At 47.9% G+C, this 20,830-nt stretch overlaps 2 protein-coding genes across 2 annotated transcripts; both read right to left on the reverse strand.

The window, feature by feature from the left end:
• Positions 1-472: 472 nt before the first annotated feature.
• On the reverse strand, positions 473-3,721 carry hcls1 (hematopoietic cell-specific Lyn substrate 1). The gene is made up of 13 exons (XM_047023252.1): positions 3,638-3,721; positions 3,345-3,418; positions 2,867-2,996; positions 2,611-2,721; positions 2,422-2,476; positions 2,223-2,333; positions 1,988-2,098; positions 1,856-1,911; positions 1,700-1,769; positions 1,374-1,522; positions 881-1,034; positions 716-784; positions 473-609 (listed from the first exon to the last, which is right to left on the reverse strand). Exons 1-13 carry the CDS (start codon positions 3,719-3,721, stop codon positions 473-475), a joined length of 1,311 nt encoding a protein of 436 aa, XP_046879208.1.
• On the reverse strand, positions 2,427-20,704 carry golgb1 (golgin B1). The gene is made up of 24 exons (XM_047022877.1): positions 19,145-20,704; positions 18,432-18,522; positions 18,096-18,269; positions 17,644-17,757; positions 17,190-17,351; positions 16,970-17,092; positions 16,667-16,780; positions 15,629-16,523; positions 15,399-15,475; positions 14,688-14,757; positions 9,320-14,345; positions 8,761-9,184; positions 8,375-8,608; positions 7,365-8,201; positions 7,087-7,259; positions 6,826-6,985; positions 6,585-6,685; positions 6,311-6,473; positions 4,422-6,173; positions 3,638-3,721; positions 3,345-3,418; positions 2,867-2,996; positions 2,611-2,721; positions 2,427-2,476 (listed from the first exon to the last, which is right to left on the reverse strand). Exons 2-19 carry the CDS (start codon positions 18,510-18,512, stop codon positions 6,036-6,038), a joined length of 9,066 nt encoding a protein of 3,021 aa, XP_046878833.1. The 5' UTR covers positions 18,513-18,522; positions 19,145-20,704; the 3' UTR covers positions 2,427-2,476; positions 2,611-2,721; positions 2,867-2,996; positions 3,345-3,418; positions 3,638-3,721; positions 4,422-6,035.
• Between the last annotated feature and the right edge of the window lie 126 nt (positions 20,705-20,830).

Genomic DNA, 20,830 nt, shown 5'->3' on the forward strand with positions numbered 1-20,830 from the left:
GGATTTAAAGAAAAATGAAAACATTGCTACATTAATTATGGTTGCTGGTTATACCTTTAGCCTAAAAGGTAGCTCTGTTCAAGTAATTTGATCCTTGACGCACTAATGGCAATGTCAGTGGCATGTACTTTTAGTTGTAGAATCCAATGACAATTCTTTTTTTTGGGGGGGGGGGGGCAGTTTATTCATAATATTTGGCAGATTCGTGGCACAAATGTGCCTATTAAATATAGAACACTTGTCAATATTGAAATGTAATCTGTGTATAGAATTTCAGTTTAAAATACAATAACTTTGAACAAGACAACATATTTGAATGCCTTGCCTATTCAATACAGTATATTTGCACTTAACCGTTGAGCATGCTGGCTTCATGAAAGTAGCACGTGCTATGAAATCCTTCCTGTGTGATGGAAGGTTCACGGAAGCCCTAAATGGTACCAATGAGTTTGAGCCTGGCAACACGGTGAGCTCACTGCTGCAGCTGCACAAAGGTGGCTGGGAAGAGGCCGAAGCGTCCATGACACTGTCCCCTCCACCACCCCTCATCCACCATCTCTATGTTGGTGATCATGTCATCCGGATTGAAAGATATCTCATCATCAGCCTCTATATTAAAAGAGAAGAGTTGAGACAATTGAATGGAAGGCATTTGAACACATTATTAGGGTATATATATATATACACACCTTTGATAATACTAAACATTACATACCTCCTTGGTAGTCATAAATTGCCACTGCAGTCAAGCCATTTGTAAGATCCTCATAGTCATTTTCCACAGCTGTTGAAAGACACAGGAGTCAGCTGGATTTTAATCAGACACACATCTGCATTTGCCTCCACAGCCTCTGACCTACAATAGGTGTGACACACTAACCAGCTGCATGTGGTTCAGCGATGTCTTCATAGTCTCCATCATCTTCCTCCAACTGTGGCTCTGGGAAGACGGGTGTTAGGACCTCGGGGGCCTCCTCCGGCAGCAAGTCAGCTGAGCGAGGGGGCAGGCACGGAGGCTCCTCTTCCACCTGAGACTACGGAGGACGCAGAGGAAGAAGTCAAAGGATGGCTCTCTGGAACACTTTAGTTGATATTAGAATGGGTCCTTCATACTGAGGTAGTTGACAGTACCTCTGGCTCGTACTCGTCTCTGGGTACCTCAGGCAGTGCCCGGGGCAGCTGTGGTGGGCCCCTCCTGGTCTGTGGTAACGGTGGGGGTGGCTGCTCCTCCACCTCCTCCATCTCCTCCACCTCTTCCACCTCCTCCACCTCCCTGCTGTTCCGTTCCTAGGGAGATGCATGAACCACTGTGTCATACTGTATACATACATATTGTATTTGCGTGTCTGTGTTTTAATGACCTTCCTTACTACCTGTTGTCTTTGTCGGGCCTCCTCCTGCTCTCTTTTCTCCCTGGCCTGTCTCCTGGCTTTCTCCTCCTCTGCTTGCTTTCTGTTCTCTTCATCTGATGCCTTGGCCATGTTTTCAAACCGTGCCTTCAAGTTACCAGCAGGTGCACTTGCTACACAGAATAACAACACAAGAAAAATATTTGGAAACTATTGGAAACCACAGATTGACAAGCCAATATTGACTTACATAATGATCTGAGAGGCAAGATAAAAACATGGGAGCAACACATTACTGTATATTCTCAGCAAACATTGCAAAGGCAGCATTACAACGTGTTCATACTAACAGGCCTCCAATGGCTGTGTCTTCTCATAGGCTGAGGTAGGAGATTCCATATCTGTGAAGTTTGCTGCATTCTAGAGACAAAAACAAATAATTAAACAAACAAATGGAAAAAAGGGAAATAGGGCAGGATATTTGATCATATGTCTTTAATACTTGCCTTATCCATGCGGTCTTCCTGGACTCCAAAGCGTCCCCCAAAGCCCTTAGAATAGTCTGGGAATAAAGGGCAAATCAGTATTGTGTTGCACCTAACATAATTGTTCACAGCAACTATCTGTGAGTACTTCACCTTTCTGTGACTCATGTTTTTCTGTCTGTCCCTTGTAGTCATAACCCAAAGCAGCCTTGTCCACTTTCTCCTTCTCCACACCAAACTTACCCCCAAATCCCTTTGAGTAGTCTAGTAATGGAGAGGGAAAGAGTGAAGAATGACAAAATAATTCAGTTTCAAGTAACAACATGCTGGCAGTATTTTAAATAAAGATATACTTGAAGGATTCATAAGGAAAATATACAGGTCTGACCTTTTTGGGACTGGTGCTTTTCTGTCTCTCCTTTATAGTCATAACCCATGGCAGCTTTGTCAACCTTATCCTTCTCCACTCCATACTTCCCTCCAAATCCTTTGGCGTAATCTTAAGGGTTGAAGCAGGTGACAGATGTTTAGGGTAACCAAGGGGGCAATTACAATGCTACCATGGTTGGTATTGCCATGACCAGTACCTTTCTGAGAAGTATGTTGATCCACCTCTCCCTTGTACTCAAAGCCCATGGCAGACTGACAGAAGCAGGGGACATTTAAACGTGAATTATAATCACTGCATTTCATACAATACCACTCATTGTATCCAACCATGGTGTCTTTACTCATATTAAGAGGGTTGGTTTGGAAAAGCATAATGTATGTCTCACCTTGTCCACACGGTCTTTCTGAACTCCAAACTTCCCCCCGAAGCCCCTCGCAGCATCTGTTTGTGATGAGTGCTGCTCAACCTGAGCCACATAGCTATGCCCCACAGCCCCCTGGGTAACCACAAACAGTCAATCAGAGCCCAGGACATTGAGAGAGGTCAACCAAACTATCAGCTGCCTTAAAGTTCAAATTGAGATTGCATCACCAACTATTACGTTCACTTTTCTATGTTGATATTTCATGTGGGAGTCGAACCTTGTCCATACGGTCCTTCTCCACTCCAAATGTGCCTCCGTAGCCGTAGGAGGCCTGGGGTGCCAGCGCCTGCTCTTTCTTCTTCACATGCTCGTACTCCTGAGACACCTTCTGCCTCAGCTCTGCCACACTGCAGAGAGGGGGGCATTAGAGAAGACACACACACACGTGCACACACAGACACAATGTGCAGACATCAAAGAACTAGTGTTTATAGCTATAGGATTTAATAATACAGCTGATTGTGTGGGCTGACCCAGTGCTTTAGTGTACTGACAGTCGCCATCCCATATAAGGTAAGACTTGCTGCTTGTTGTCAGCATATGCTGTTTTCACTTCCTTTTCCTGTTTCTATTGAGCTTGAGCTCTGTGCTCTGCACTTGCACAACTTGAATTTGCTGTTTCTCCCAAGTAATCCAAAATGATCTATTCTTCATCTGCCCTGTAGATCTATTTAAATCTTTCCATGCTTTGTTACCTGATGTGCTCTTTATGGCCAGACCCCTCCACAGTCTTGGATCCCCATCTCTGTTCTTGCTCTGACACGTCATTCTGGAAAGCAGAACCAGAAGATGTCTACACACATTCCTCGCATGATCCAACATGACTTAGGGAGTTATTGGAATATAGACACTTTCTAGCACAAACTACACAAAGTCCAATGGGAGGTTGTATTGATTAGAGAATGATCAAGTCAACAGCAATGTATTCCTTGCACATAGCTCCATGATAAAGGCCCCATCCTGCACAACATCAAGGCCGGCTGCTCACCTCAAAATCAGGGTCGGTCTCCCAGTCATCCCCTTCTGCAGCCACCTTTACATTAACATTGTGTCCCACCACCGATTTCCACATCTGGAGAAACAAAACCATATGTTTTCTGATTTTAAACCCAGTTGAGTACAGTTTAGTATCTTGGCTATTGGCAGGTAATTGGAGTGAATCGTTTGAGTGAGGGTGTCATTCATAATTTGCACCTGCAAAGGCTCTTTTCATACTATTTTAATCCCTTCCCTTCCTGTGATACAGGTTCATTCACAGTGGAAACTCAATCCCTTATTTAGCTAAAGGTCATCAAAAAGGAAGTTTACTTTGGCTATTTATACTAAAGTGAATTGAATTAGTTTCATCCCAAACTACCAAAGTATACAGCAACGATAACATCCTCTTGAGATAATAATGAAATCACACACATTTAATGACGTTTTCCAGGAGATTAACACCATAAGATATCCTTTTCATGTATATCATGTAGAAAGGAACTTTTGGCCTTCAACAGCTGACCGTCGGTCCTCAGTTTGGTGTACCATTCTGTCGTTCTAGTTAAAATGGGATTCTTCTGGAGTAAAACATGACATTGTTCTTATAAAGGTATGGTAGTTGTTACTTGCATAGTTATACTTGTTAAGCTTGACTTGTTCCTTTTTTTTTAACACATACGTTTTGGTAGCCCACTTCCTGAATAAGTAAAGGTACGTTTTGACAAGTAAGTTTTTACCCTATCTGCAGAAACACATTTTACATTCCTGAACAATTTCGCAAAAGTTGTATTTACCGTTCAATATATTCCTCGTATTTTGTCAAAGTTCACGTTAATCCTTTCAATTAGTTTTTCGGCTGACCGAAGATGAGGAGACGCTGAGTAAACACGCATGCCCTATAGCGATTTAGGAAATACAGTAGCAGTCTGCCAGCTCACATCCGAGTCAATTGTCCTAAAACTGATTGCTAAACTTAATGTTTATAAATTGATCAGACGAGTCAGGTAGACTAAAACAGTTGTCAGTTGTGATTCCCAACAGAGAAACTTTATTTCAAAATTAGCCCAAGAGAACAAACTCCAGGTGTTAACATTGATGATTATACATAGATTCAACACTTGGGGGCAGATTTACTAGGTGTTTGCACTTGGGCGTTTTCCCTCATAAGCATCCAAAACATTCAAGTAATTTTCCCTTTATAAACTTCTATGTTTCCACTTAATTCAATTCACACACATACCATTATATTCTAAAGTGGTTAGGTGCAAACACATAATCAATCTGCTCCTGGTCTTCCAAGGGCTGTAATGAAAAATTCCTAACCACCATAAGCATCTTCATCAATTCATTCTATACAGCCCTTAATAGGGGTAATTAATTTACAGTAGGTTATTACATGGGAATAGCAGTAATGTGAAGCGTGACAGGACAATAACAGTAGTCATCAGTTTACCAGAAGTTCAATTATGAGAAGGAGCTCGTACATCTATGCATGTACTGTAGTGACTGTGAGCAATAAATAAGTGATACAGCAGAGAAATATAGGGTGGGACATAATATATTAACCAAAGATAATCACTAAATTGTGCTTAACTGTAACATCATTGCACCTTCTATGGCAAAGAACCTTGTGGTAGATTATCCATAAAACAACAAGGAACAACCATATGGGAATGACAGAGACCCGGATTGTACCCACAAGGAACACCCACGTCCAGCACACATCCACAACATAACCTTGAACCAAATCGGCCACCACTGTTCCTTTGTTAAATGAAGGTATAAAGTGGAAAACAAAAAGACAAACCCCATGGTCGGTCGGAATGTAACGGTCATAACACATTGCACACGTTTCCATTTGTGTCAGTTCTGCATGCGGACAGGTGGGAGAGTGAGAGAAGGAGATTCTATTGGCATACGGTACCCACAGACGCAGATCACCACGCCCCCCGGAGACAAACAAACCCTCACGTCTCAAATCTTGCTGATAAAATCTATTGGATCTACATGTTGCCTAATCAGTTCCTACAGGTAATGTATATTAAAGCCACATAGCCATTCACCATTATAGAGTCCAAACTAACTAGGCCTAAGAGGTAGGCCTCTACTGCTTTTTATTTGACATAAATGTGACCAACTTCTGCTTTGGAACAACATTGAATATTAAAGTGGAACATAAAACTACAGAAACTTAAATACAAATCAGTCCACATAAAACAATTGACTTTGGCTAAAAAGGCTGATTTCTGTTTAGTGCCCTGTATAAAAAAGTGCATGGGCAGAGTCGGGATTGCAAGTATGTTAAGGTATTCAATGAAACACTACATAAGGGTCAGTCAGTCTTATGGTGCGCGTCATAAGTATGCTTGGTCTCCTTCTCTCCTCTCTCCTGGTCTGGGGCCAGTCTCTCAGAGGTAACCCCCCAGGCACAGCAGCAGCAGGGCGTGCACAGTGAGCAGGTAGAAGGACACCAGGAGGGGGGTGCGCTGGCGGGAGCAGAGAAACCCGCGCACCATCCGCATCCAGCCCGGGCCACCGCTCCGTGACTGCAACAGGAGGAAGGAGGATGGACAAGCGTTAACTGACCACATAAGACAACATTGCGTAACATTTGTCAAGTTTGACGATCGGTTAGGCTTCATATGCCGTCGTTTGTCATTCGTGAGAGGTTATTTGAACTCACGCGAGAGACGGAGCCCCCTTGAGGCTCTATGAGTACGGCGGTCTCAGAGAACTGTCCTTCATGTCCCGATTGCCATTCACCCTGCGTGTACCGTTGGACACGTTCCTGAGCAGCCATCAACTGCTCCTCCACCACCAGCCTCTGCTCCTGCTCCTCATCAAGTCTGACAAGCAAACAAAGAAACAAGCAAAGAAGTCAACTGAATGGAAATGTGTGCCGTGAGATACGAACGGATGTGTATCTATTTTGTCGTAGCAGTGTGCTGTGTTGGTACCTGCGCTGTAGCTCCTTGAACTCGGTCTTCAGGTCCTGGTTCTCAGTGGAGCCTCCACGTTCCTGGGGAGCCCCTGGAGCACTGTCCACTTCTCCTGTTCCCTGGAGAACCCACCCAGAGGAGGTTCAAGAACCATCACTTGCAAATTCTCATCACAATTCCTAATCTCATCCCTCCATGCTCCACAGTACACACACTTTTAGGAGGAAATGATTTGACTCTGGTTTCCTGGGGTACTGACCTGCCTCTGGTAGTGTTCCTCCGTCAGGTTGGGCCTGGGCGTGCGAGCCTCCTCCAGCATGGCAGTGAGCTGGCGGACTTGCTTGTCTCGCTCGGACAGGGTGGCAAGGGTCTGCTGCTTCAACAGCTCTCCCTGGGCCTGCCAGTCGATACGCTCCAGTCTGATACACACACACACACACACACACACACACACACAGTGAGCGACATTCAATGAAATGCAGGTCAGACTAGACAAGCGGTAAACATGATTCAATCTTACTGGAGAATTTCAAGTTCTTGCTTCTCTCTCTCCAGCAGATCATCTTGTTGCTGAATCCGGGCCATCATCTCCCTAGCCCTCCACCTCTCCTCATCAAGATCATCGGCCAGTTTAGCCAGATCTCCCCCTCCGAGTCTGGCGAGCTCCGAATGCTGTTTTTGCAACTGTTCCAACTAGAGGACCAGAAAAGATGCTGTTTTAGATGTGGTAAATGTAGACGTAGTGTTATTATTATACAGTATATCACATGCATGCTATTAAACGGTTAAGCTGTGTACCAGTCTCTCCCTGTCATTCTGCAGAGCTGACAGTGCATTCTTCAGTCCCCAAACCTCCCCAGTAGAACCTCCTGGGCTGGTGGGGGATTGTTGGCCCGCTGCCTTGCTCATCTCCTCCAGTCTAGAAGCCAGCTCCTGTGCCTGGTTGACCGCCTGATCTCTGCTGTCCTGCAAGGACGCCATGGCCTGCCCGAAGGACTGGTTCTGGGCCTTGAGTTGGGATGACAGTTCCCTCTCACCTAATAGCATCTGTTCCAGCATCAACATATCTCTGGCCAGCTCCGCGACCCTCTCCTGGGCCGTCTCCGACTCTGTGCGCATCACTCCTCCCTCCCAGCGCAGCTCATTCAGCTCCTTGGTATCGGTGGCCTGGGTATCTCTCTCCTGCTGCAGGCTGTCCTCCAGGGTCTCCACCTGGGCCCTGGCTGCTTGCAGCTGCTCTCTCAGCTTCTCCACCTCTGCACCAGGGGCGTCTCTCATCTGACCCCCGCCGTCACCGCCCTTGCTGAGGGTCTCCACCTCCAGTCTGCTTGCTGGGGCTTCCCCCTCCAACTGCACCCCTCTGTCCAGGGTCGTCAGCTTGGCTTCCAGCTCTTCGCGGTCCCTCTCCAGGGCAGCGATGCGCTCTAGCTGGCCAGCCAGGAGCTGCTTGTGTTGGGAATCCTTCATGCTGAGCACCTGGTTGAGGTCATCCCTATAGCCGTGGAGCTGGGCCGACAGCTTGGCCTTCTCAGCATAGAGGTCGTCTCTCTGGACTAGCAGGGCTCGTAGCTCCTCCTTCAGACTGTTGTTCTCCCCTGCTGCCTCCTGTATCAACCCATCCTTCTCCATCATGACCTGAGGAATACCATGCACGCACACACACAGGGGGAGAGGAACAAAGAAGGAATAATTAGGATATACGCTTCATGAACTTCAGCCATAAAATCGCTCTCGGTAATTGTCTACCCTGAGTTGGGCTGTATAGTAAATGTTGTGTCGAATGTCGGGTCAGGGGATAGTAAAACTACCTGCAGGTGCTTCTCCTCCAGTTGCTTGTACATGCTGAGGACACGGTCCCTGTCATCCTGCAGAGAGCCCATCGCTTTAGTGAAGGAGTCCAGTCTGGTTTTGCTGTGGCTGCTCTCCTCCTCGGCCTTCCTCAGTCTGTCCTCCAGAACACGCACCTCCTCTCTCCTCTCCTCCAGCTCCTTCTCGGCCTCTTTCGCTCTCCCGTCAGACTCCTTCCTAGCCTCCTCGGCAGCCTGGGAAGAGCAAGCATGACAAGGAGACAAAAACTTTCACAATGCTGAAAACTCTGCTCTATAGACATGGAAGAGTCATGTCGAAGACTGGTGGTTGATCAGAAAGGCAGTGAGAACTACACTACAACACAGAGCAATGACATACAAGATACCTGTGCCACAGCCTGTTCCTTCTCCCCTAGCAGCTCCACTTCTCTCCTCTCCTTCCCGCTCAGATCAGTCTGCAGGGTCTCTGTGAGGACCTTGGAGGAGCGCAGGTCAGTTTCCAGCTGCTCCACACTCAGCCCCAGCCTCCTCTCCTCAGCCTCCTTCTCCCTCAGCTCCGCCCTGGCCTGGTTGGCCTCTTTCTGCAGCCTCCCCACGGCCTCCTCCAGTGCTTGGGCCCTGCGCCGCAGCCCCTCAGCCTCACTCTCAAGCGAATCTAGCTGGGCACGTGCCTCCGCCAGAGAGCTCTCCGTCTGGGTAAGAGCCTGCTGCAGCTCCCCTCTCTCCCTCTCCAGTGCTGCTTGATTCTGCCGGAACCTCTTTTCTTCTTCTTCCCACTTAAGTTGCCATTGCTCGTCTGCTTTATGCAGTCTGGGTGCACAAACAATTCACAAACAAAGCATTTAGCAACAAGTACGACTCAGTAATTCAGCTTCGCTAAGAATACAATAGGGTTCTTCTCTCGGAGGACCCCTTCATAAGACCTCTGTAGTAATAAATTCTTACCTGTCCACTGCAAGCTGCAGCTCTTCTTTCTGGGCAGTTTCTTTCTGCAGCTGTTCGGCCAGATCCTTGGCCCGTGTCTCTGCCTCACGTACTTCAGCCTCCTTCCCCTGGAGGGTGCTATTAAAACGACTCTCCCATTGTTTGGCCTCATCAAGCACACGGTCTCTGTCATCCTGCAGGGAGGACATGCACCGCGAGAAGGCCGCCAGCCGGGCCAGAGACTCGTCGAGGCGGGCCTGCATCTTGTGGGCCTGTCTCTCGGCGCCCTCGGCTACATCCCTGGCTTCATGAGTGGCCTCCTCCTCCCTCTCCCTCTCCCTGTAGGAGTCCTCCAGCCTCAGCTCCACCTGCTTTAGCTCCGCCCCCAGCCGGAACCTCACCGAGTCGAGCGTCTGCTCTGCCTCGGCCTTCATGTCCGCTTCTCTCTGGAGAGCAGTCTGCTCGCACGCCGCCTTCTCAGCCACGGCTTGACTGGCTTGTCTTTGGGTCTCGACAAGCTGGGCTCTGCAACTCAACAGTTCACCCTCGGTCTTGTTCAGCTCTTCCAGGGTCTTGGAGGTCTCCAGACGGGCTCGTTCCAGCTCGCCACTCAGCTCGTCTCGGCCGTGCTGCAGAGCCTTGGCGTCCTTGCCGATCTCGCTGATTCTCTCCTGGTACTGGATGCAGTCCTTCTGCATCTGACGCACTTCGAGCTGCTTCTCCCTCAGCAGTTCCTCAAGCTGTCGTGCCCGGCTCTGGCTGCCCTCCTTCACCCTCTGGGCAGATTTCAGCCTCTGCTCCAGCTCCCTCTGCTTCCCCGCTCCCGCCTCCGCCTCCGCCCTCTCTCTCTGAGCCTGCCGCTTGTCCTCCTCCAGTCTGGCTGCCCGGTCCCTCTCGTTCTCGGCCAGGGCCTCCAGCTCGGCCCGCTCCCTCTCCAGCCGCTCCACCTCCCGCTGCAGCTCGGCCAGGCGCTCCCTGCTGTCTCCTGCCTCCTGCTGGTAGCCAGCGATACTGCCGTTGAGCTGGGCCAGTTGGTTCATCAGACGCTCCTCCAGGTCATCCTTCTCGGCCTCCAGGTTCCTGTGCAGCTCTTTGAGCCGGGCTTCCGTTCTGGAGCTCTCCTCCCTTAGGCTCTGCTCCTGCTCTTTGCTCTGCTGAAGGTGTTGCTCCAGAGTGGCCAGTTTAGCCACAAGTTCTGCCTCACAATCTTGTCTCTGTTCTTTTTCTGCCTGTAGAGCTGCTTCCATCTCCCTCGTTTTATCTTCAAATAGAGCCTGTGCACTTTCGTATGCTTCCATCTTTACCTTCTCGTCATCGACATGTGTCTCGGCTGCTACAAGGTCAGTCTCTGTATCTTCAGTCTGTTGTTCTACTTCCTCAGGTTCCTGACTCTCAACTACAGGCTCCTGGGTATCTTCAGCCATGACGCCACTATGCTGCTGGGCAACAATAGCCTCCTCCACGACAGCATCAGGACCGGGGGTCATATCTAAAGTTAGACTGTTCACTTTCTCTAACTCTTGAGCTAGCTGCTCCCTCAACTCAGTTGCCTGCTGTACTAATGAGTCTCTCTCCGCCTTGGTGGCTTCCAGGTCTGCGTTCAGACTCTCTACCTGACCTTTTAGATTTGCAAGCTCCACACTGAGACCCCTGTCCTCCCTCCTTATTCCCTTTCTTTCGTCCAACTCTCTGAGCCTCTCATTCTCCTCTTCCAAATCCATGATCTTCTGCTGCTTGGTCTTTGCAAACTTTCTCATCTTGTCTTTGACCGAGTCCACCTCTTTCTGGGCTGTCTCGGCCTGCCGTTCAGCCTCCTGCCTCGCCGCCTCATGGGTCCTGATCCTGGCTGCTAGCTCCTGCCTCTCCTGCCTGGCGGCCTCGAGCACTCGTCTCACACGTTCTGCCTCGTCGCTGACATTCTCATAGGACTTCAGCAGAGTCTCGTACTCATCTTTCATTCCCTGAACTTTCTCTTCCCACTCCCGGCGAACGTTGGAAGCCTCCTCCTTGGCAAGGTCGGCCTCTCTTTTACAGGTATCTTTCTCTGTGATCATACCTTCCATCGCCAGCTTGAGACTCTCACAGGAGGCCCCAAGACTCTGGTTCTCTACTAGGGTGCGATCAACCTCCTCTATCAGTTTCTCTCGCTCAGTTCGAAGCTTCCCCAGCTCTGCCTCCCTGGCCTCCATCTTCTGCTGAAGCTCAGCTATGAGGCTCTCAGAGGACGCCAGCTCCTCTTTCTTACTCTTGTTTTCCTTGAGGGCCTCTTTGCGGGAGATGAGGGCGGCCTGAAGCTTCCTCTGTAGCTGCTGGATCTTGGCCTCACTCCCTTGCCCCTCCTCCTGCCTTTGAGGCAACTCAGCTTCCAGTTTCTGGGTTTTCTCCTGCTCCGCCCTCAGGCCCTCCTTCAAGGAGACGATCAGCTGGTCCTTCTCAGACACCGTGTCCTGCATGGAGTGTAGAAGGGAGCTCTGCTCACCTAGCTGCTGGCTGAGCTCCATGATCTCAGTGTTCTTTTTGTCCAGGAAGTGTTTGAACTCCTCCACCTCTGCCTGAAGCTTGTTCATGGAGGACCCCGAGTACGAGGCGGCTTCCTCGGCCGCAGCCTCCAACTCTGCCTTAAGAGTCGCCACATGAGTCTCAGCTTGGATGCACCGGTCTCTCAGAGCCTCAATCTCCTCGGTGAGGGAGTCGATCTGTTTCTCGTTCTGTCTCAGTGCTTCCAGCTCTTCTCCCAGCTTCAGGAGCTCGCTCTCCTTCAGTGCCAGGCCGGCCTGGCTTTCCTGCAGCTGCTCCTCGAACTCTGAGCAAGCCATCTCTGTAGCCTGTACCTGCTTTTTCAGGGCTTCCATCTCTGCCGACAGTAGCTGGGTGTCTTTCTCAGTATCGGGGATGGCTTGACCAGATTCCTGCTGTTGTGCTTCATTCTCGGGCGCAGCAAAGTCCACCCAGTCTTGCTGGACCCAGTCACCCGAAGATGGTTTTTCTATCTTCTCAGCCTTTGTTTCTTGATCTGGCTGCGCTTCCTTCATGGCGCTCCTCTCCTTCTGTTCAGACAGCTCCTCCAGCTCTTTCAGTCTGAGCAGCAGGCTCTCTCGCTCGACCTGCTGCTGCTCGAATCGCTCCAATAACTTGTTGCAGTCATCCTTCTGCTGCTTCAGCTGTTCGCGGTGGTGCCTGTCCTTCTCTTTGGCCTTGCGAATGGTGTCCTTTCGAGCCTCCTGGGCATCCAGGAGTTTCTTCTGGAGTGATTCAGACTCCGCCTCCAGAGAGGACACGTGGGATTGCAGCTCCAGGATTGTAGCTGCTGTGTTGGCCAGCTGATTTTGCTCCATTTCCTCACTCAGTTTTAGATTGAGAGCGAGTGCCACGGCCAACGCTTGATCCTTCTCACTATTTCTTTGTTCCAGAGTCTCAACGACCGTTTCTTTGGTTTTCAAGGCCTGTCTGGTCTCCTCTAGCATTGCCTCCATTTTTAGAATTTCCTGTTCAATGTCTTTTTCAGAATATGATATATTGGCAGGAGTCTCCTCCGTTGGTGTCCCCTCCTGCTCAACTTTTTTGTCTGCATTCTTCTCCAAACCTTCTACCTTTTTCATCAACTCTTTGCGTTGTATCATCGCGACCTGGAACTTTTTCTTTAGAGTGGATAGCTGGGTGGTCAGCTCTTCCTTGTCCTTTTGTAAACCAGCGAGCTCGCTAGATTCCTCTGTGTCGTGCTCTCCCATAACTGTCCTTGGATGCTCTCTTGCATTCTCCAACTCGAGAATCTGATCCCTGAGCTTTTTCATTTCACCGTTCATCTGGTACTTCTCCTCCCCTGCCTGTAATAGTTTGGTCGACATCCCGTCGCTCAGCTCCATCATCTCCTGGTCCTTCTGGGTAAGAAGTCCCTGCAGCTCCCTGATCTCTGCTTCCTTCTCTGATAAGGCAGCCATGGCCATGTCCTTTGCCTGAGTGAATTCCAGCAGGTTTGCTTCCTGTTCCCGTAGCGTCCGGTCCAGTTCTGAGGCAGCAAGTTCCTTGTCCTCCAGCTGGGCACCCAGCATCCTGGCCTGTCCTTCCTGCTCGGACAGAGCACGCTGGGCCTCGTCCACATCTACCTGAAGGACTTGGATCCTCTGCTCCTTGGAATGAGCGTCTGCCTCCAGGGCAGCTAGCTGCTCCTGCAGGAGGCGTATGTCAAATCTCTGCTTTTCCACCTCAGAGTCACTGTGCTGGGCCATCAGATTCATCTCTGACTTGGCCATATCGAGCTTTTCCTCGTAGTTTTGGGCCCGGTACTCAGCTTCTTCCTTGGCAGCTGCCAATAACCTGATCTCTTCATTCAGGCCTTGGATTTTCTCCTGAGACTCTGTTGTTGCCTCTCTCAGCCTGGTGATCTCAGTCAGCAGCTCGCTATACCGTTTCTGGAGCTCATCTGCTAGAGCCTGGGCAAACATCTGGCCAGAGGTTGAGTCGGCACCAGAGATGGATGCTGCCCCCTGTTGGTTGAGGTGCACCTGCACAGTCTCACGGATGACCACAGACGAGGACTCCACCTGGACTGTGGAGGTTTCCTGCTCGGAGCTGGTCTGCTCCCAGGACTGCAGCTGCACCTGCCCAAAGTCCTGCAGCAATGAGGGCCACTCCTGGCCTCCATCTTGATTGACGGCTTCCAGGAGGGTCCAGCTGCTGTGGGCCACCTCAGAGTCGCTACTAGTCACCATCTCGTCTGAGGAAGCCCCCTTAGATTCTCCATTGGAATCGGACTGTGGCCCAATGAGCTCTGGGCTGCTTTCATTATCAGCCGCGATGGATAAGATGGAAGAATCCTCAGCTACCAGTGTGGTCTCCTCCTCAGTAGAGTCCTCCAGCTGCTCTGCCAGGTTTGTGGGGCTGTCACTGGTGGCCTTGAGGTGACTAGGGCTCGGGTCTGGAATCGGTTCACCTTCTGTCTCCGGTCCATCCCTAGAGTGCTGCTCTTCAGCGACAGCAAGGCGGTCTCGCAGGGTCGTCAACTCCTCCTCTCTCTCCAGCAACTGCTGCTCCAAAGCGGATATTTGAGCTGAGAAAAGTAAATGAAAATCAAGATGGTCAGCTACGTTCTCAACTCAACACAATTTAATCATTAAGATATCAACAAACAAACCAGTATATTTGATTTTGGCAGGACTAAATGCTAAAGATTCCTGACTGGTCTTTCAGGTTTCCCCACAGCTTGTGTGAGACAGGTTAGGCATGCTTAGGCATTAATATGCGTTACAATATAGTCAAACAATAGGAATGTCACTTTCTCAATAGGTGTTCTATTCAAACACATGAATAGAGGGTGTGTGTAAACAGGATTCCTAACAGGTCAAAGTCCTAGTAGAACGAATGCAAAAACTCCATTCACTGGTCCGGTTACCTTTAGCATCGTCAGATGATTCCAGCACAGACGGGTCAATCACATGCTGAGCTGATGTTTCACCAGGCATCTGTAGGTTGGGTTTGGTGCGGGAGGGGAGGGCAAATGCATTACAAGCAAGTCATTTTTGAGCACGCAAACAGGAAATAAACAGAACGACTCAACAGAACGATACATTGCAAGCCTCATTCTGTGGTGAGTGTGCACATTCAAACAGCTCTGCTGCTGATAGGAGGTAGTGACATGGCAGTGTGTTGGCCTGGCTATGAAGGTCAGCTCTGAGGCTGCAGTCATAACAAGGGATAAGTGAAGAAGGGATTAACCTTTTTCCTGACCCATAAGACAGAGGACATTCTGTATCAGCACTAACCCCAACTACTTTATGTCCCTTTGTCTGACCCCTTGGTAACAGACAGAAGTTCCGACCTATCCCAGGTGTCAAGGCAGAGACTAGTCAGGCTGCATTACTCAGCATGGCTGATATTCAATGAGCTGACTTGAGCAATTCTATCAGTATAAGGAAGTAAGTCTACAAGTATAAACTACTAAGTATAAACAAATAACAAGAAGAAGTGCATGATCAAACGAGCTCACAGGGTGTAGATCCAGGGAGAACTGAGAAGCAGTAATGGGACTATGGGACTTTATTCTTTTTGAAAGACTACAAAATTCTCCAAATATATATTTTGCATTTAATTGCTCACTACTCACCAATCCAATTTGCAGCTCCAGCTGCTGTATCCTGGCAACAGCATCCACCCCTTCTGCAGTGCTCCTATCAAGTTGTTCTGAAAAGAAAAAAACAAGCAAAAGGCTTTTTAAAATTCACATTGAATGACTAACAGCAAACAGACCATAAGGGGTGATAATTAGGTAGGATATACAAGCACACCATCTTGTTTTAAAGAAAAACCCATTAGATATTTGTTTTGTTCCCTTACCATGAAGGGTTTCCATGGTGTTGGTGACATGGCTACAACGCGCCTCACTTTCCCTCAGCTCTTCCTTCAGTCTGTTTAGTTGGGCATCCAGGGACTGAAGCGTGCCCAGGAACTGGGCAGGGTTGGTGGGGACATGACTCTCTTCCCCTGGTCCTTCCACATTCCCTCCAGCCAAAGAGCGGACACCTTTCCACAGCTGAGCCAAGGCCTCTTCAGCCCTCTGGCCGTCTCCCTGCTCTTCCCTAAGGGCAGCCAGCTCCCCCTCCAACCAGGCTACTTGTTCTCTGTCTCTCTCTAAGGCCTCCTGGTTGGCTTGTAGATCCTCCAGGGCAGCCTCTCTTAGAGAAACCAGCTCCTTCAGCCTGGCCAGTTCTTCTCTCTCTCTCTCTGAGACCTCTTGACCAGCTTGCATGGCTTCCAGCTCAGCATCTCTCTGGGAAATCAGCTCCTTCAGTTCTTCTCTCTCTCTCTCCAAGACCTCTTGATTAGCTTGCAGGGCTTCTAGCTCAACTGCTCTTAATGAAATCTGCTTCTTCATCCTGGCCAGTTCTTCTCTCTCGCTCTCCGAGCTCTCTTGGCTGGCTCGTAGGGCTTCTAACTCAATCTCTCTAAGAGAAGCCATTTCTTTCAACCTGGCCAGTTCCTCTCTATCTTGCTGAGAGGCTTCTAGGTTGGCTTGCAGGGCCTCAAACTCAGACTCTCTTAGACTTGCTAGTTTCTTCAACCGGATCACTTCCTGTTCCTCTCGCTGAGCGGCTTCTTGAACGGCTCGGAGAGCCACTAGATCTGCGTCGGTCTTGCTCGTCTGCTGGGCCCACTTCAGCTGCTCCTCCTCTCTCAGCCTGGTGGCCTCTGCCAGCTCCTGCTCCATCTGGCGGAACTGAGAAGTAAGGATCTGGAGAACCCCAAAATACAGTGGGTGGGTGGGTGAGTGATGAAGTCTGGAGAGACAATTGCACAACAGTACAGATTTGGAAGGGTTTCGTTTCTTATATAAATCAGCGATATTGGGTGAGCTGCGTTCGCTATGTAGCCCACCTGCTTTTGCTGGTCAGCACTGTTGAGTTCTTGCTGCAGCATGTCGAGGACTTGGGAGCGTGAACGCATTGCCTCCTCCAGCTCCTCACACCGCCTCTGGGCAGCACGTAGGGTCTAGAGAGGAACACACACACACACACTCCTAAGTTCTTGGATACAAAGACAGAATACGAATACATTTGTTTACAGGAGTGAAAAAAGTCTTCCTGCTTGCCAACGTAGCTTGATGGACTACCGCATAGTCTTCCAGGTAGTTTACCTCTGTATTGTTATAGACACTGTTCACTAAGAAATAGCTTGTACCTGTTGCAGCTCCGGGTCGTTCAGAGTTTGAGCTGTGACCATCAGCAGCTCCTCCTCATGTTTCTGGACCTGGTCCTGAAAGCGCACGTCCTTCTCGCTCACCACCATCTGCATCACTCGGAGCTGAAAGCGGCAACAACCAGGCAACACACATGAAACAAACGAGTAGCCACATCCTACGTCGGAGGACAAAGAGGACGAGGCAACATAAGGGGTTCACCTGTTCAGCGTGTGCTTGGTCCTTCTCCCTGAGAAGCTGCTCGGAGGTCTGGAGGCGCTCCTGCAGGGTCCTAGAGGAAGCCTCCTCCTCGCCCAGCCTTCGTCTCAGCTCCTGCAGCTCCTCCTCCACCCCGGGGGCAGCACTGAACGAGCTGTTAGGACTCTGTGCCGCCACCGACAATGAAAGATGAAATTCAATTCAAAGAACTTCACATTATTCATCCTGAAGGAAATTCAAGCGTTTAGGTAACTCCATGAGCAGTTGGATAATGACTATTTGAAATACATATGTAATGGGAAACATAGACAGACACAATAGAATTTACAGACAATCTCACCTCAGATGCATTCAATGTTCCATTGCTTTAGAGACTAGTGCTATACCCTAAGATCATTCGTTAAGTTCTATGTAATTGAGAATCAATTCCAAGTCAATAGGGTTACTGTTGACTTACCATGGCACCTTCCTGGCCTTTCAGCTCAGAGATCTGTTTGCTGAGGGAGGCCATCTTGGCCTTAGCCTGCAGTTTGAGTTTGGTGAACCGTGCTTCGGCTGTGTCCCTTTCATTCTGTAAGCAGACCCCAGCCAACAAAATATGTATTTACATTACATTTACATTTAATCATTTAGCAGACGCTCTTATCCAGAGCTACTTACAGTAAGTACAGGGACATTCCCCCGAGGCAAGTAGGGTGAAGTGCCTTGCCCAAGGACACAACGTCATTTGGCTCGGCCAGGAATCGAACTGGCAACCTTCAGATTACTAGCCCGATTCCATATACATATATTCCAACTATATCATCTTTTTGTAATAATCCTCTCATTAAGCCCCCCCTTTATCTCTCTCTCTTAACACAGTGTGTGCGCGTGTGTGTGTGTGTGTATAAAGAGAACCCAAGCCCTCACCTTGAGCAGAGTCTCTGTGTTGGCCAGCTGGGTATCCTTGTCTTTGACCTGCTCCTTCAGCTTGACCACCAGCTGTTCCATCTGTGCCAGCCTCTCCAGGGTGTCCTCGGACATCCCAGGTTCCTCTGGGGGTCGAGCCACACCAGCATCAGGGAGTTCAGAGGCCAACCCGTCCTGATTGGGCCCAGACAGATTTGGATGAAGAAGATATTTGAAACTGATGGAAAACAGCCCCAAAATACACTAGCTGTTAAGCAAACAGCTTTTTAGTGAAGGTCACACTGACGGTGTCACATCATCCCTGTTTTTTGCTGCTTGCTGGTTATCTCGTCTCACCTGTGGGTCTCCATCAGGGGCCTCTTCTCCAGAGAGCTCGTGGAGAACCGTGCTCACTCCCTGGGCCAGCCGACTGAACATATGGATGAAACTGTTGGGATGAAAACAGATGTGTAACACAACACCTAGGCTAAACCACAAACTCTACGTCTTTATCAACATGTCTTTAGTTGTCTATTCGCCCCAAAAACAAATATTCACAATGCAGGGATGCAAACACGCGTGAAGGTTTTATATTTGAAATGTCTTCTATAAAAGATGTCAACTTGATCGACTCCACCGAACGGAACCGAGTTCTACCGAAGAATTCAGCGACACTACTGCGGCTGCGTCCCAATGTCTGTAGCTAGCTGGCTTCAGGATACTGAAGAGATAGATGGCTAGCTAAGTTTTACCTTTTTGAGAAATTGACAACTGTTTCTCCTACTACACTTTGCTATGTGTATTTCACGATGCCAAGGTTGGTAAGATTCACGTATAGAACGTATCTGATTATAATCACAGATAGCAATCTAATTAAGCTCGCAAAATTTTCAGCACAACGTAGACACTGTTTATGGCGCTAGCTGACTTGCTAGCTACCTCGTAAACAAGCAGCTCTCAATAGCTTACTAAATCAATAGCCGTGACTAGAACAGTTGCAGCGCTTGTCAACTGTGCTAATGAAACCACGGGAAGAGTCAGTTTTTTAATTAAACGATCAACGGACTAACCTGTATGGGTGCTTCTCAAAGACACTTGTTTCTGCTTTTTATTTGGTATATCTCCACGGCTGGATTGCTGAGCATAGCCACATCACCAAAGATGCCGGAAACAGAATTTGGCTTTCCGTGATTGGACAATACGATCTGCGCATCAGTAAAGGGAGTGTCATCAAAATATCGTCTTGTTCACAATTTACTAGAGACTTTCTGACAAAAGCAAGTAAATTGAAAAAACGAATTTTCATGAAAGAGTGAATGAGGAAAAATAAGAATTAATTTTTGACATAAGGATCTTTTGTATTTTACATTTCGTCACTGATTCTCATTGAGAATTCCTTCAGACTATTAGGATGGTTGGACATGACCTAAGGGTCAATGTGATCATCAACCATGGAAGACAACTGGGACGAAACCTCCTCCTGCTTGCACACTACACTACAGTGTTTGTGGCCTTTGTGGCTCGTTCTGTGAAATGGATGGTGGAAGTGGTGAAGTGGACCACAATGCTTGCACAGTACACTGCTTCAGCCTTTGACTCAGTCTACAGACACCTGCTCTGGTGGCGCAGAAGGGGAGGTGGCGGGACAGTAAAAGACGTCTGCCCAGGCCCTGAAAGATGACTGATCTAAATGTATCCAGGGATATTTTGGGTGATTTAAACAGTGCTAGACAACCAGCTGCTGACACTGTGAAACTACAGAGCGGATCCCATTTGAAGCTGAATGTGAAGTTGATGAAAGGACAAAAAATGTACCCTGGGGACTAACACTGAGAAGAATGGATTTTAAAGATATGCCTTATCTAAGTCATTACAATTTTAGCTTTACAATTACTTTTATATTTGTTTCTTTTGTAGTATTACATGTTTAAATGTTATCCTACATGTAGTATAATTTTATACTACATATATATTTTCATTTGTTGTCAAAGTATTGCATGTAAATACAATATAATGCATATCACAGGCTGTTAACTCAGAAAGAAGAAAGCAGTAATGGGACTAAGATACATTGCTGTTTGTATAACCTACATTTGAGCTGCAAGACAGTTGGCCAGTTAGCCATTTCATGTGACTGTTAAATATATTCCAGATATTCAACAAAGCCAGGTGTTATATAGATGAAGTATAGTCTTTTGTTTTCAGGACTCCTCAAAATTAGACATTTTTATTTAAAATAAAGATGATATTAAATCATATTTAGAGGCAGACAAATTGTGAAATCATTACTGAAGTATGGCTTTTGAATCAAAGGGAAATATTTTATATTTTATAATCTGGTTTACAAATTTGTGAAAATATTGTAGATTTTTTAATGATCATGCATTTAAAATGCAATAGAAAAAGAAATATAGAATGTCTGTTCTTATTTTGAGAAACTCTGATAATAGTTTAAAGTAATGGGATGTATTCTACCATAAGCACCAGGCCACTTAACACGTATTGTATTGTGTATCACACTTAATATTATGCATGTCTGGCAATATCTGAACTGTGGTCCAATTATGTACTACCTAACTCCTATGTAATGACTCAGGCTGACTTGGTTTATGATTGTGTTTGTGTCTCAATAAAGCCAAATAAAGTGGTTATAATACTTTATTGTATTACCATTCTCCACAGGTTCCTAGCTAGAACATTGTTACTACTGCTAAACCACAGGCATTTCATTAGGTCTATGACTAACCACGCTTCAT

The sequence above is a fragment of the Hypomesus transpacificus genome, chromosome 7 (assembly GCF_021917145.1).
Source record: "Hypomesus transpacificus isolate Combined female chromosome 7, fHypTra1, whole genome shotgun sequence".
NCBI classification, from domain to species: domain Eukaryota; kingdom Metazoa; phylum Chordata; class Actinopteri; order Osmeriformes; family Osmeridae; genus Hypomesus; species Hypomesus transpacificus.

Coding starts and splice junctions, on each gene's coding strand:
- hcls1 (XM_047023252.1), bottom strand. CDS start 3,721: ATGTGGAAATCGGTGGTGGGACACAATGTTAATGTAAAGGTGGCTGCA. Junction 2,722..2,866: donor AGAAGGACCGTATGGACAAG/GTTCGACTCCCA, acceptor GTGGTTACCCAG/GGGGCTGTGGGGCATAGCTA. Junction 1,035..1,373: donor AGGCCCGACAAAGACAACAG/GTAGTAAGGAAG, acceptor CGTCCTCCGTAG/TCTCAGGTGGAAGAGGAGCC.
- golgb1 (XM_047022877.1), bottom strand. CDS start 18,512: ATGTTCAGTCGGCTGGCCCAGGGAGTGAGCACGGTTCTCCACGAGCTC. Junction 16,781..16,969: donor ACGACCCGGAGCTGCAACAG/GTACAAGCTATT, acceptor GTTCCTCTCTAG/ACCCTACGTGCTGCCCAGAG. Junction 6,174..6,310: donor AAGGGGGCTCCGTCTCTCGC/GTGAGTTCAAAT, acceptor CTCCTGTTGCAG/TCACGGAGCGGTGGCCCGGG.